Source organism: Myiozetetes cayanensis, unplaced genomic scaffold (genome assembly GCF_022539395.1).
Source record: "Myiozetetes cayanensis isolate MyiCay16 unplaced genomic scaffold, myiCay2020 scf6-25, whole genome shotgun sequence".
In the NCBI taxonomy this organism is placed as follows: Eukaryota; Metazoa; Chordata; class Aves; order Passeriformes; family Tyrannidae; genus Myiozetetes; species Myiozetetes cayanensis.
The window spans coordinates 61,899,978-61,914,621 of NW_026087853.1; the positions used below are offsets into that span (position 1 = coordinate 61,899,978).

Genomic DNA, 14,644 nt, shown 5'->3' on the forward strand with positions numbered 1-14,644 from the left:
ACCGTGAAAGACACGAGTGCCAACAATAGCTGGTTTCTGTATAGTAACAGGATTCTCTTCTAAGTTTAAAGTGCTGGAATGTTTGAGCAGGAGTCCAACACCAGTTTTATTTCATCCTCCATCCACTCCAGAATTCCTCATTTCCCAAGTACTGCTCACCTCTGCCAGTGCACAGGGCAAGGCAAAAACCTTGCCTTACACAAACAAGTTATTCCCACTGATGCTGACAAAAGTTAAATTTAGGTAATTTGTTTAACAGTTCTTATTCTTTAAAAAGACAATAACCAAAAATAAAGTCAGTCCCCTCTGAAGTGGGACAAGGCGGGGGGGAGGGATGTTGCTTCCCTCCCACAAAGGATGACTTTTAATCATTTTTAATTTAGAATACTTGTAAACTATGCAGCATTAATATGGTAACTTTTATTCAATCTGACTGTTGAGTACTACACTAAGAAATCATTCAGTCAATCATAGAAGGAACCTTTAAAGATGATCTAGTCCCTCCTCAAGTTCTTGACAAAACACCTGACTGACTTTACTCTGGCTGGATCCTTTATCTGTTCAATCTGATGCTCCATAAAAATGCAAATGTTTACCATATGGAATGAAAACTGTCCACAAAAACTGGCCAAGAGAGCTGCAGGCTTCACAATTTATCATGTTGATGCTTTTTAATCATGAGGGGCTTTCAACTGACTGAACTGCAACCACTACTGCAGGCAGCCTTAAGCTAATTTGCCTACATGATCATAAACTGATGCAACTCCCTATTACAACATTGAAAAACACAGCAGAACTATTATTTAGTCAAATAATTCAGAACAGCTGTTCCAGAAGTTTCTCGAAAGCTCTTGTTCTGTAATTCTAGAAGCACAGCTTCTTGTTTTCAAGCTTTCACAATCAGTTGCCAGGTACAAAAACTATCAAATGCAACTGCAAACAGCAGGATCAAGTGATTTTGATTCACAATTATGATGTAAAGTCAACTTTAATTACAGTTCACTTTTCTTCAATTACGTTAGATTACAAGACACATTCTCCTAATCCAGTTTTTTGGAAAAGAGCTACTTAAATTTGTATAGGGCTTTATGCATGAGAAGTATTTTGCTTATCTACTTATTACTGTGAAATGTTAAAAGATAAAGCGTCCCATATCCTGAATTTTGATAGTACAACTAGTAACTACAGTTTCCAAAAGCATATGGAAATCTGGAGAGAAGGTGAAGTGTCTAGAACTAAATCAGAAAAGGAGCTTTTCCTGGAGAGTACTTGCAAATAAATACCAGTATCCAAGATGCTCCTAACTGAAAGTTATCCTAAAGATGAGAAACTGTTTGGTTTACTTCACATTCACGTAAAGAAATGAAAGGGGAAAACTTGTACCTTGTTTTCACAGATATGTTTTCACGGACAAAGCAGCTCCTAGAAGGATTAATTTTTCTAAGCAGTCATCAGAATGTCAAAAGAATGGGTCCATCTTTCTCTACTGACTGAACTGCTAAGCCTGAACTACTTCATCAGCCACAAGGTCTAACAGACACTTCTTTTTCCTACCACTCTTAATAGCCTAAAACAGGACGGTAGCACTCATTATTAATAAAACAGCAGCGATACCACCACAGTCTTCAAGATTACTACGCAAATCATTTTTTAGTTGAATGTTTAGTGAAATAGTGGACTGCTAAAAATGAAGTTCAAGCAGAGGGAGAAAGTGGTTGAAAAGCAACCATTATTTCTTGTAGGAAGGGGAGTCTGAAGAAAGACCATAACAACAGAAGGAATACTTAAGGACAAGATGTTGACCAAATAATAGGAAGGTTTTTCCTAATCATTATGAACTGTATCTTACACTTTTTATAAAAGTTGAAAGGAAGCAGTAGAAGAACCTAGAGAAAGGAAAAATATAGTTGAGTAAGAAGGAGAGGAAGGGGAAATCAAACTATCCATTTCCTAGAGAAAAGAAAAGCTCTTCCAAAAAACCCCTGGAGTTAATGGGCACTTACCAGTGTCATGATCCCCAGCCTGTCCACTTCCCGAGCTGGGCTGTGTGGGATCCGCCTTGGGGTGGAGCGGCCGCTGCCAGGGGGAGAGGAACCAGCCAGGGAACCGCTGGCATAGGAAGGAGGGATGGAGCTCACGGAGCGGAACCGGCCGTGGGCATCCAGGCTGCCACTGCCCACCCTGCTTTCAATCTCCTCCGCTCGCTGCTCCGTGTTCTCCTTCTCTTCTTGGATAAGCCTAAGGGATAAAAGAGTTTTAAAGGAATGTGACGTTGAAATAAGGGCCATACGAACAGAAGGAGTGGGGCATTAGGAAGGATCAGTGCAAAATGACCATTTTCCAAGTGATTTTTATCACAGCCCTCAGACAGGCCATACCTGATCTCTTTGTTGATGGCATCCAACTGCTCCTGAAGCATTATGGCCAAAGTCTGAGCATCAGCCTGACCACTTGGTGACAGCAGATCAACTGAGCTGAATATGGTCTCTCTGTCATCCTCCACATCAGACACATCAACATCACTCTCAAATGCTTGTGCCACATTTGCCAACACGCTTGCTTGCTGGGCTCGTTCCCAATCCTGCTCATTCAGAGTTTGAACCTAAAAGAATCCATGAAAAAAAATTAAATCCAAACTTAATGGATAAAAACATGATGTTTCTGTTGATTTTCAGGTTGTTGAAAATAAGTTTTTTTAAGTCCACTTACATTCTGAATAAATTTATCAAGACAGCAGTTTTTAGAGAAATGTAAAGAAAAAAAGCTAGAATACAAGAAACTTTTAAATTTCACTTCACTGGAAGATGCAAAATGCACAGGCTTATTGGATAAATTCAAACATCACATATCTTGGCTATACACACTTTGAATTACTGTAGAATTTGGCTATCAATTCCTTGCAAATTTTGGAATCATTCCTGAAAGGGACTTGAAATTGCTTGCGTAACAGGTAACACATTAGAATAGTCTATAGACACAGAAGCAGGACTGTTTTAAATTATATTTTATAGGCTCAGCCAAATTAAAAAACAAAATTTGAGTTCAAAACCATAGTCTTGCAATTATTTGCTAACAAAGACCAGTAGCTGTGCATTAGTTAGTGAAAGAGGATCTACAAAATCTACTTTATTGCTAGGTACTCCAGTTCTAAAAACTCCTTGCAACGATTAGCCCTATGTAATCTATTTTTTTGTCACGGTTTTATTTGTGTTTTCATTTCAGAGTTCTGTTACCTTTGAAGGTTCATCTCTGAGAGCTGCCAAACGTCCCTTCTGGGGACGCCTCAGCACGGAGGAGGTGCCAAAGGAGTCTGTGTGAGTGTCACCCACAGAGGAAGATGTCACAGGGAATCTGAAATCCGGTCTGCTGGAACACACGAACAAACATTTTAGCTTTACAAAGGGAGGGGAAAGAGGGAAAGAAACCAAAAAATTCACCCAAATGATTTTTCTCTTATTGCTAGTGCCAACTGCTTCTAGGCAGTGTAAAAACTGTCTTAATGTGCTCTATAAAAAATAGATTTTATAGCTATATAACAGACAAAATTACATTTTGCATAGTGACTTTAAAGAAATTAGAAAAAATTGAAATACTTCTGGTACCTATGATGGAGTGATGTGGCTCTGAGTCTCACTTGGTCATTTTCAGCCCTTAAAGCATCAACACTGATTGCGAGTTGATCCTGCAAAAACAGATAAATCAAATACATAACAATATGCCTTAAGAAAAAACCATCAGTATCAAGTAGGGATTTATAAACTAACATTTAAGGTTTTGGCCTCATTTCTACGAAACTCAGAAATAACAGATTTTAAAGCACACCCATCAACAACAGTATTAAACGTAAAAACTGGTTTTGCTGTGCACAATACAGCACTGCCACTCAAGGCCATCCCAGAGTAATTCTGCAGACTCTCTGCTGACTCTAGCAGTGACAACATACATTTCAAAAACAGCAATGAAATAAAACCCACATGCTACTAACTTTATTATAATAAAATGATAATAAGAAGAAACAATAAGATTTTTCCAGCTCTCTGCACAAAAGGTTCTGAAAGTATTCACTTTGAACTTGGACATTTTGACACACTCTAGTAACTCTGAATTTAACAACAGAGAAATCCAATGAACGAGAAAACAACAGAAGACCAATAAAAAGTGGCTGATGATGAACATCTGTGCCTTGTGAGAAAACAGCTGGCCTACACATACAAGAATTCCACATTTTGCAAAAGATTCTTTAACATTCTTCATTTTATTACAGAAGCACAGCCTCCAAATCCTGGCCTAGAGACTTACCGGAGTGACGTGGGGAGGTGCAGTACACCTGTGATTTAACAAGCTATAACAAGTATTATTTCAGAACTGATACTGTGACCACAAAATCAACTGCCACTGCTTAAGGGCGTGAAGATACGGAAGGCCTGGCCACTTATTCAGCGACAGAAAACTTGTCATTTCCAGGGCAAGCACAACACCAAACAGATGCTATTAAAAAGCAGCAGCCAAGTCTAAGAAATTAAAGAAAATTTTTAGCAGTTGCAAACGCATTTCATACCCCAGACTTTAAGAAAATCTTATGGGAAAATATCCAACATTAAAAGTATTTCTCTTTTCTTTTTGCTGTTCAAGGTCATATGCACAAAAATATGAAATGTATTCTACACAATCCCCAAACTTGGGCAAATTGCCAACATATCCAGGCACTTTACATATTCCCAAGTTTTTGAGTAAAAGCTTATGTGTTACCTATAAAAGCCTCACAAAACTGAGGCACACAATACCATAAAATGAACATCAGCTCCCTTACAGAGCAGGTAATGTTAAGTTCTGTGGGGAATTAAAACCTGATCCTGCTATGTAGCAAGGCAGCAATGATGCTCCAACAGAATATTTCAGAAAAGCAGAGTGTACCTTTTCATGCTGAAGCTCCTCTATTTGTTTTTTTGCATTTTCGATTTCTCGAAGAAGTGAATTCTAAAATAAAAGGTATCACACATTAAGTCACTTATAAAAAGCTTTACACTTTTAAACCATAACCATGAGGAGTATCAAAAATAATTCAGTCAACATTATACATCTTAAGTTAAAGATACTTTATTGCTTCCATTCTGTCACTTTGATTATAGCTGAAGGTTTATCCTTCCAGGTGTACAGCCCTCTAAATAATGGATTTAGTAATAGTACTGGTTCCATAAATTTTTAATAGCAATAGCAACCTTTTAAACCTGCATTTGAAAACATCTGACTAGTAAAAAATAATAAAACAAAAGGAATAATTAGGCAGCTAAAATAATTTAAAGTAATTCACTGAGTGGTTATTGAGAGGAATTAGCAGCCATTATCCTTAAGTTTTCATTCTATTTGCACTTGTTTGACCTAAAAAAATTCCTACGCAGTACTTTCTTGGATGTACTGTACTTTCAGAACTGCAACCCTCACTGAATTAAGGGCTTTCCTTAACATCAGAGCGGTTTTAAATTAGAGATTCCCCCTGCTGATAGGAAACTCGTAACTGGCTTTCTTCTCCTTTTCTACCACAGCCAAAAAGTTCTGATTAACAATTTCTTGAGGTTGTTAATACCTTTATTACATGTCTAAGATGAACTACAATCTCATATGTGGAAAAATAAATCACTCTGGGAAAAAGACCAAGTTATCGGAACAAAGTCTCAAAATGTTGCCTGCACATTTCTTTCTAAGTTATCATAAAAGAATGAGCTGGAAGCCTCCACAAGAATACTTCTCTAAAAGCTGGTACTTAGAGTAAAGAACAAGTAGATTTTCCTCATTACTCGTGAAAGAAGTTATGGAAGACAGGAGGGAGTTTGGGCCAGCCCTAAAACACCCCCCAGGTATGCAAGCATTTCAAAAAAACAATGCAGTCATCTGTTTCTTCAAAATTGAATTCAAAAAGACTGTTATGACTGTTGATATCATAACATGCCCCATAACTTGAATTTCTGAAGCAGTTGGTAATGTTGAAAATAGTGATGTTAACTAGAGAAACACAAGGCAAATTTGCAGCCTTAGATGCCAGATAAGCACCTTTATCATCAACTCAAACGACAAAAGTAGGACCTACGTTCCTTCTGCACCACTCAATTCCTCCCAGCTCTGAGAGTATAAAAGGAGGGCAAGAAATGAACTAAATGCCTGTAATGATCTGAGAGGAGCAGAGTCCTGGAATGATGCAAAGATGTGTCATCTGACACCCGACTGTTGGTTTAGGGATGAGAATTGAGTTGAAATAAATGCAAGAGGAAGCAAACACTTAGTAAAAGTCTGAAAACATCATTCTACACATTGAAGTGTTTTATTGACTTTAAAAGAAAAATTCACACAGTTTTTACTGAAACATTTTCCCCAGATGGTCATTTCACTCTCTAACAAAGGAAACCAAATATTTTTTTAATCCAAGACAAAGCAATCCTAAATCAGCACCAAGCAAAGTGCCACTTTTGAAGACCTTGCTTTGTTGGACGTAGAGTAAGGGAATTTAACTTAAAGGCATGCATGGAAGAAAAATCCAGAAGGAACTACATCCAAAAGCAGAAAGGAAAGAAAAACCGTAAAAAGTTGAATGCTGGGGAAAGTTCCAAGAGGTGTATTAACAATGCACAGAACAGCCCAGTTACATTCACATAATGAGTCCCAAAATTATCTACCTGGGAAGAAAACACAAGGTTGTTTTAACTTGCAAGAATCCCACAAGGACTCAGGGGAACTGGTACAGCCAAGAGCAGTGGGAAACAAAAGAAACTGAACTGAAAAGGCCAAAGTTCTAGTCCTAATTCTTCAGGCTTCCTGTATTACACTGGATGAGCCTACTTAGGCAATCCACACCAATCAACTAGAAAAGCATAAAGCTATTGAAAACTAAAAAATGCCTTCTCAACACTGCAGTGCAATGCCCAAGGACAGCCTCAAAAAAACTGAATTTTTGGTACATATTTTCAAAATCCACATTAAAAAACAGCCTTAAGAGAAACTATTTATTAATAAGGATTTCATATTTATTTACTAAAGTTACAGATGTGTGCAAACTGCACAAATCACAGAATTCTGACCATTCTAATTAATGTATGTGCTGGAAGGTGACTTGTTACCTTATCTTCCAGGGCAGCCATCCTTTCCTTGAGATGAAGCTGGAGCCTTTCATTGGATTCAGACAGCAGCTTATCAACAGTTTCTGATAAACGTTTATTATGCTCTTCATTCATCTTCTCTCTCTGTCTAGCCTAAGACACAGAAAAGCTACTGAAATAACTTCAAATTTTCAATGTCTATAACAATTTTCAGGTTATAAAGGCAGTAAGCTTTCTTTAACAGCAATATTTTTCCAGAGAGGAATACTGCATGCACCTCCAGGACTCTGTGGAGGAGTATAAGGGACACTGCAGAGTGTAATAACTGATCCAAAATCAGAAGTTTGAAAAAATGAGTCTACATTAAAAAAAACAAACAAACCGAATTCAGAACGAATTCCATTATTTATAACCCAGGAACCAATTTTTCTATAGTCCTTTAATTCAGCATGTTTTTGATCTGTCTCTTCATCAGAAAGTATGAATAGTAATAGCAAATTTTATTATTATTTATTAATTATTTTTATATAATAAAATTTTTATTTATAAAAATATTTATAAATATTTATATTTATTAAATATTAAATATTTATAAATAAATAATTTATATAATATATAATTATAGTTATTTATTATTATTTATTAAATATTAGTAGCAAATTTAATATATTTTATTGAGTATGAATATATACTGAGTATAAGAATAGTAATAATAATCAGATATTTTCTATTTTCAAACTTGCATTGCAGACTTTCAGCTTTCCCTTGAGATTTAAGGTGAGACATAGTACAGTGACTCAAATCTCCCAAATATCAGCCAGCCCAAGCTCTGGCTTTCTTTTAAAGAGAGAAATAAAAACAGCTTTGCTGAATGGTAGCAGCCATGAAGGGGATTGGATTCTTTCTTTCAGCTTTATATCTTTGTCAAAATTATGTACGATACCCTTTGCAGCTCTTGATTCTTCTCCTCTAGCTGTGCTTCCATCTGCCTCAGTCGTTCCTCAGTGTTGCCATGTCTCTCCTCAGCCTGTCAATTTGAAAGCAAAATTAGAATTCGGGTGGATTTTTAGGTTTCAAAAGCACAGAAACATTGAAGCACAGTAACATTTCTAACATGCTTCGCACAACTTCCATTTATGGTAACACAAAATGCAGAACAGATGCTTTTCTGTCACCAAAAACCTCGCAAGGGTTCATATGTGAGTAGCAAAATGAGGTAACCTCTCACCATGAATCCACTGCTCTTTGTAAATGAGCTTGCAACAGCAGAAGTTCATTCATATCCCGAAGAATTAAAAAAAAAAAGAAAAGAAAAAGAAAAACTAAGTGCATTTTCAGCTTTTCCTCACTAGCCTGGAGGATGTGACTGTGTTAGTACCCATGACAAAGCAGAAAGCAGCAAGCAGAAACAAGGACTAAGATACAAATTCTACCTTCCTAAGCTTGGTGGTAAGTTCCAACACTTTTGCATCTTTAGCAGCAGAGCTCCCAGGAGACAAAAGGTCAGACTACAGAGCCAGTTAGGGACAGGAAAGATAACAGGGAAAGAAATGAAACTAAGACTTTCAAAGAAAGCATACACACACACTTGAAAAGGTTCACTTGTAGTTATTAAACATAATTCTTCACACTTCATTAGCTCACTTGCAGCCCTCTAAAAACCTTGATATTTATTAGTATCATTACTTCTCTTGCTCCTCATACTCTTCACTTGGTTATAAGTGGAAGGATTTGGGGTTTCCCCTTCAGAAATAGTTCATGCTTAGAAGGACTTTATGCCTAATACTGAATTGATTTTAATAAAGAACACCAAAGTAATACTTCAGAGAGACATTGTCATAATGCAATGTAATTAACAGAAAACCCGCTTAAGTTCCAAAGAGAAAAAATTAAAAAAAACACAAAATTAAAATAAAAATCAAAAAGGGCATCTTCAGAGAGATGAGCGGAAAAAGTAGAGAGAACAAGGATAAATATTTTCTGAATTGTCTGTGGGAAAACCGGACTGTAACAAAGCCACCACTACGACCAGATTTCGTGCAGTGGGACACCAATGGAGAGCAGAGTCTGGAGGACACTGTCCAGGGGCCTCACCTTCGTAAGTGCTGCAACTCTCTGGGCCAGCTCAGCTTCCACCTCTGGCAAAGTCTCAGCTTTTCTCAGGGTCTGCTGCAACTTTTGCTCAGCCAGTTCCAGTCGTTCCTGCAATTGCCTGTTCTTATCTTCACTCTGCACAGGATCACAATCAAAAATGCTTAGGGTTAAAAATGGTAAGTAATTCGTAAAGCGGCAAAGAACAAGCTGTGAATTTTCTTAATCAGAGTTGTGCTAAGATAAGGGACAAATTCCTACATATTTTAAATAACACTGTGCATATTATTGCAAAATTCAATTCTTTTTCAAGTGTGTACACTTGGTTTATAAAGTTGGACTTTCCTGTCAAGCACATGTCAAATTTCCACTCCCAGTAAAGCAACATTCACTTCTATTATAGCCTGTAAAAATCACTACACATTATACAAGTTTTAAAAGGTTTCAGCTTAGAATGAGTAATTCTCACACGTGAACTTAAAGATGCTTGGATACACACATAACAACTTAAAAATCCACAACTAATAGGGACAAAAGCCATGAAGAAGTGCACTGAAATTCTCTAAATCATTTCCCCTTCCCAGTAAAACTGCCTCATCTTCATTCCCAGGGTAAAACTCTGCAATGTACAACTCCATTTACTGAAAGACAGTCAATACCAACAGCCCATTACAGATGCTGTGTATCTTCCTAAAAGCAAAGTGCTTCAGTAGAGTATGACCGTGAATTATTTCCATCAGTTTTATGCCGCGCAAAATGCACTTTATCTTATTTCCAATCCCAACCTGTCTGTGCATGGAGTCTTTAGTGGCAATTTCATTTTCAAGTTTATCATTGAGGTCATGCACAGATGTAGCTTCACGTTGTGCAGCGAGGTAGCGTTTCTCAAGAGTTGTAATTCTCTCTTCCATGTCTTCCTTTTGGGCCATAGCCTGTGCAAGACACAAAGCAGAATTTAGAATACGAGAGAGAATTATTTTGTCATCAAACTGGAGAGCAAACCTCAGAAATAATAGAAATTAAAAAATCCGACATTTCTGTTATTTTTCTTGGTATAAAACAAAGTAGAAAGATGAGCCTCACTTAGGCTTACAAGTTCAATGACTTTTTTAAAACACTGAATGATTAAAAAAAGACTCATCTTTATTATCTTACACCACAGATCTGCTACTTACCTTTTCAATGGTACAAACACAGCAAATCTTGACGTGCTGGGGATGGTCAGAGAACGTTCTTGGACTTAACTAAGCACCCTATTTAACTTCTATTTAATTACAGTACGCTGCAAGAAATGGGACCTTGGAGATCAGGGATTGATCAGGAACTGTCAACGACAGCACTGAAATTAAAGTGATTCTTCCTCCATGTACATCTTCAAAAAATTTAAACTTTACGAATAAGCTTAGCTTTTATGGCAAGATAAAGCATCTTTTCAAGAACATGGTAAAGTTCGCAATGCTAAATCTCCCATATATTAATGAAATATCTAAGTCACAGATTTAGAGTGAAGACAAATTTTCTTTAGCAACTCGTCTGTTATATTAAAAAAAGAGATCATGCCCTGAACTATTTTCTTCTCATCTGTCAATACAAAGACATTCAAAAGCATAAAGGCTCAACTGAGCACCAAGAAGACTAAAATTTAATAAAGCAGTTGCATTTGAGAGTCCCCAAATTTTGCCAGCTCCCTCCTCACCTCTCGTATGTCTCTCTGTAACTTCGTATTCATTTCTTCAGATTTTATCAAGTCTTTTCTGGCTGTGTCAAGATCTTCTTCCAGCTCTGTCACTCTGCTGGCCAGAGCAGTGAGATGTTCTTTCATTTGTGTCTGCTCCTTGTTTTGCTTATCTATGATGTCTTGGAGTTCAATCACTTTAGCAAGGTTTTCATCGTGGCATAAAGAACCATCAGAGGATCTCTATTTAACAAGAAAAAAAGAAGTGTATTTGCATGTTGTAAATAAGACTGAAAAACAAACTGTTACTCCTCTGTAAACACTCCTCCACAAAGATAATTTTGTTACTGGATAGACTGCAAACATTGAAATTGTGGTAGCTAAGGCTTTTTAGTTAGATGATCACGCAAAAATATCTTATTATAGTTTCAAATTCAAATGTTACCAATTATAATTAAAAAATCAGATGTCAACTAAATAAAGTGAATAGCTGTACCTTCCCATTTGTAGTCGGTATATTTTCTTGTTCATGATTTATATCCAGCATCCCATCTGGAAGTGTTTTCTTCTGATTACTTTGCTCTTTCAGTATCATTAACTAAAAGAAAAGTTTACATACACGTTTCGATTCCTTTCTCGTTAATAATATAACAAACAGTTGGAAAAGCAATTACTGACTCTACTGCAAGGTATTTATTAATGAAACAGCACAGGCACCCAGTTCAGGCCATTGCAACCCAAAAATTCTTATTTTAAAGCCATATGAACTGTTTTCTTTCTTTTATTTTGTTTTGTTTAGGGGTTTTTTGGGGTTTGTTGGGGTTTTTTGGGGGCAGGAGGTGTCAGAGGGTTGAGGTTTATTTTTTTTCCCCTCCTGCGCTTTCAAAGTAACTGAGTTAAAAATTAATTTTGTTCCATTTGCAAAAAACCAAGAGCAAGAAGTGAAAGTGAAACTTAGTAAATTACTATGTACAAATACTGACTAAACTGCCCACAATGCACACACGAAGATGTAACTTTTAAGACAGAAACCTACCTCTTTATGTGTAGTACCTAGTTCTTCTTCCAATAAGCTACACCTTTCAAGTGCTACTCGTAACCTCTCCCTTACCTGAAAAGGTAATTTCAAATTATATAAAATCACTCAAATAAAAAAGAAATCAATTTCATTTATTGCCATGCCCTTTCAGATAATAAATTCCATTACACCTGCTTAATCTGGAGTCAGTACTAACTACAACACAAAAAAATAGCCAAATAATGTGTATCTTAAAAAATCTAGTTTTCCCTTTCTGGCATAAGCAAATTGTATTTTAAGATACCTGTACATTTAGGCAAGAATTAAATGTGCCCCGAATTTGCTTGTTCTTTTGCAAGGTACAGAGTGTGTAGGCTTTTGCTTATTTCTGTTTAAAGAGAAGAATTCTGCTTAAAGTAATTTGCCAGATTTTATATCCAAGTGTCACAAAAGTCAGGTAAACTGAGTTGGCAACAAAACTCACAGTGAATTTTAGGACTTGCATATCCTGCTGCCAATGTCAGGCAAAGCTGAAGGGAGGGGTTCCTTTAATTCAGCTTCATATCACAGTGTAAGCAGATTCCTCTCTTCCTTGTATTACATAATCAAAAGGCTAAACCCTGATATTGTAGAGGTAAGCAACTGTATGCAATCCTACAGCAAATATATTGCCCCTGAACCACGCTGAGTTTACATTAACAGAGCTAATGAAATACTAGAAACAACCACAGCACCTTGATTTATTTCCACATTAATTTTGGAGAGTGGGTACTGGATGTAGTTACAGTTCAGAGGTTTCTACAGCTTTAGCACAAAATGGCCCCCACAAAAGAGGGGACAGGATGAGGCACAATATTTCATTACCTTTTCATCAAGGGCTTTATGGTGCTCAAATAAAGATTTTAGTGCTTTGAGAACTTCTACTTCACTAGAAACTCCTGCTGGAGACTGAGCTTGCCTTTTCACCACAGTCATTCTCAGAGATCGCTCATGCCTGGAGACAAGACACTCCAGATGTTCCAGCAACAGCTAAAGCAAGAAAAAGGAACAATGTTTATTCCTGCTCTGAAAAGCTGCAGAAAACTCTGCCTCCTAGAACATTAAGTTTTGAGCTCTAAACTTCAAATTTCAGAGACAAAGAACGTTGTATCAAAAGTAAGGACCTGCTTTCAACATTTGAGCTGCATTAGCAGCGTCAGCTGCTCAAACAGAACCCTACAACCCACCCGCTCTGCTCCTCTGATCCCAGGAGCTGTGTGATTACAAAACCTCAACTAGAAAGCTGAATGACAGACACACTGCAGTCTTACAAGCTTTTCCTGATTCAGCACAGCAGCATTTGGAGCTGTGCATAAGCTTCCAAACTTTCTTAATCAAGACATTTGCACTTCCATGGGGAGTCATGTGCAAATATTGGGGAAAAAATCACTTTTAGCTTTTCAAATTCAACATTCAGTGTTTTCCTCCATTCTTTAACAGTGGTAAGCTTGGAGAAGACAGGGAACTAACCCTGGTATTATTTCTTTCTGCTTTCAGTTCAGCGATTTCTTCTTCCCTTTCCAGCAGCTGCTCCCTGCATACATTGAGCTCTTTTGTAAGTGCTGCAAATTCCTGGAATAAACCAGACAGAAATGTCAGGATACAGTGAAAGTGGATTCGTATGAACACGTGACAACTTTCTGAAGCGTTCAGATGACTAAAGCCAATACAATTTACAGTCATGCTTAAGTTCAAACTTAAAACTTACATTACCAACTGTAAAGACAAAAAAACACTTGTGAAAACAGAAGATGTTTGACCAGTACTTTTGAAGACTCATTTGTCTCTCAAGGCAACTATCTGAGTTGGGGTTTCCCTGGTAAGCAAAGGGAAAAACATCTTTGTAATGCATTATTTTACGGTTTCAAAGAGCTGTTTCTTTTGTGTGTTTCTTTTGTTTGTTGTGGGGTTTTTTTAACAACTGCTGAGGGAGACACAATGAAACAGAGCTCAGTAAAATAAAGACATCAGAAAAAATGACAAACTTCAAGTCAGGATGTAAATGTGAGAGACAGTGCATAACCCTGCCATCTACCAGAATACAGTTACATACTGGAATTTCATTTACGCCTTCTTTCAAATCTCACAAAACGGTACTGAAGCAGTTCCAGCAGTTCCCTGCAGTCCTGCTGGAAATCTCAGAGGATTAGAATCAGAATTGTCTCAAAGCCGAGCCCCTGGACTCAAAGCCCTCACAAGGCTCACCCTTCAAATTCAGTGATGATCTCACCACACAAAGCTCAACCAAAGTGAAATAGTATAGAGGGAAGTGTCATCAGGGAACTGGAACCGAGGTACCTCAATCAGTTACTGCACGTTTATTACTACAGTGAACACAGAGTAGTCAATATTAAAGAGTATCTTTCTCCATTTTTGGGTTTCTGTCAGGAAATGATTGTAGCAGTATCTGAAAGAGCCAATACTTCCCACACCACTTCTGCTCTCTATCAACAGCCTCACTAAAAATATTCAACATAAAAGGCATTTAAATGTTTTATCAACTCACAGAGCGCACTCTGAATAGGATAAAAGGTACAACTATACACCACAATTAGAAGCAAATACAGAGCATAACATTACCTATCTACCTACTCTGGCATAATTTACGTTGTAACCTGAACCACCCTGGCAATTAGAATTAGTGCAAAAAGTAAAGGTGTGAATGTGAACAAGTCCATGTTGCAGAAAAAAGCTTGTAGGAAATGGGAAAAAACCCTCACGTGTTACCAACAC

General features: G+C 37.2%; 1 protein-coding gene across 11 annotated transcripts in view; it reads right to left on the minus strand.

Annotated features, from left to right (window-relative positions):
• The window catches only part of LOC126650371 (liprin-alpha-1), a 52,441-nt gene that overhangs the window by 20,270 nt on the left and 17,527 nt on the right, over positions 1 to 14,644 (minus strand). For 5 of the 11 annotated variants that reach the window (XR_007631418.1, XM_050335087.1, XM_050335094.1 and 2 more), the window contains exons 3-17: positions 13,382 to 13,483; positions 12,737 to 12,901; positions 11,891 to 11,965; positions 11,351 to 11,452; positions 10,876 to 11,097; positions 9,965 to 10,111; positions 9,183 to 9,317; positions 8,522 to 8,596; positions 8,032 to 8,115; positions 7,110 to 7,241; positions 4,915 to 4,977; positions 3,603 to 3,682; positions 3,234 to 3,366; positions 2,379 to 2,602; positions 2,004 to 2,238 (exon numbers count right to left, since the gene is read on the minus strand). Coding sequence is in view for 10 of the 11 variants with exons in the window: in XM_050335087.1 (XP_050191044.1) it covers positions 2,004 to 2,238; positions 2,379 to 2,602; positions 3,234 to 3,366; positions 3,603 to 3,682; positions 4,915 to 4,977; positions 7,110 to 7,241; positions 8,032 to 8,115; positions 8,522 to 8,596; positions 9,183 to 9,317; positions 9,965 to 10,111; positions 10,876 to 11,097; positions 11,351 to 11,452; positions 11,891 to 11,965; positions 12,737 to 12,901; positions 13,382 to 13,483 (1,974 nt within the window). In the remaining variant the exon portion in view is untranslated. The remainder of the gene's footprint in view (positions 1 to 2,003; positions 2,239 to 2,378; positions 2,603 to 3,233; positions 3,367 to 3,602; positions 3,683 to 4,914; positions 4,978 to 7,109; positions 7,242 to 8,031; positions 8,116 to 8,521; positions 8,597 to 9,182; positions 9,318 to 9,964; positions 10,112 to 10,875; positions 11,098 to 11,350; positions 11,453 to 11,890; positions 11,966 to 12,736; positions 12,902 to 13,381; positions 13,484 to 14,644) is intronic. The other 6 variants (XM_050335095.1, XM_050335093.1, XM_050335090.1 and 3 more) reach the window with 4 other exon arrangements.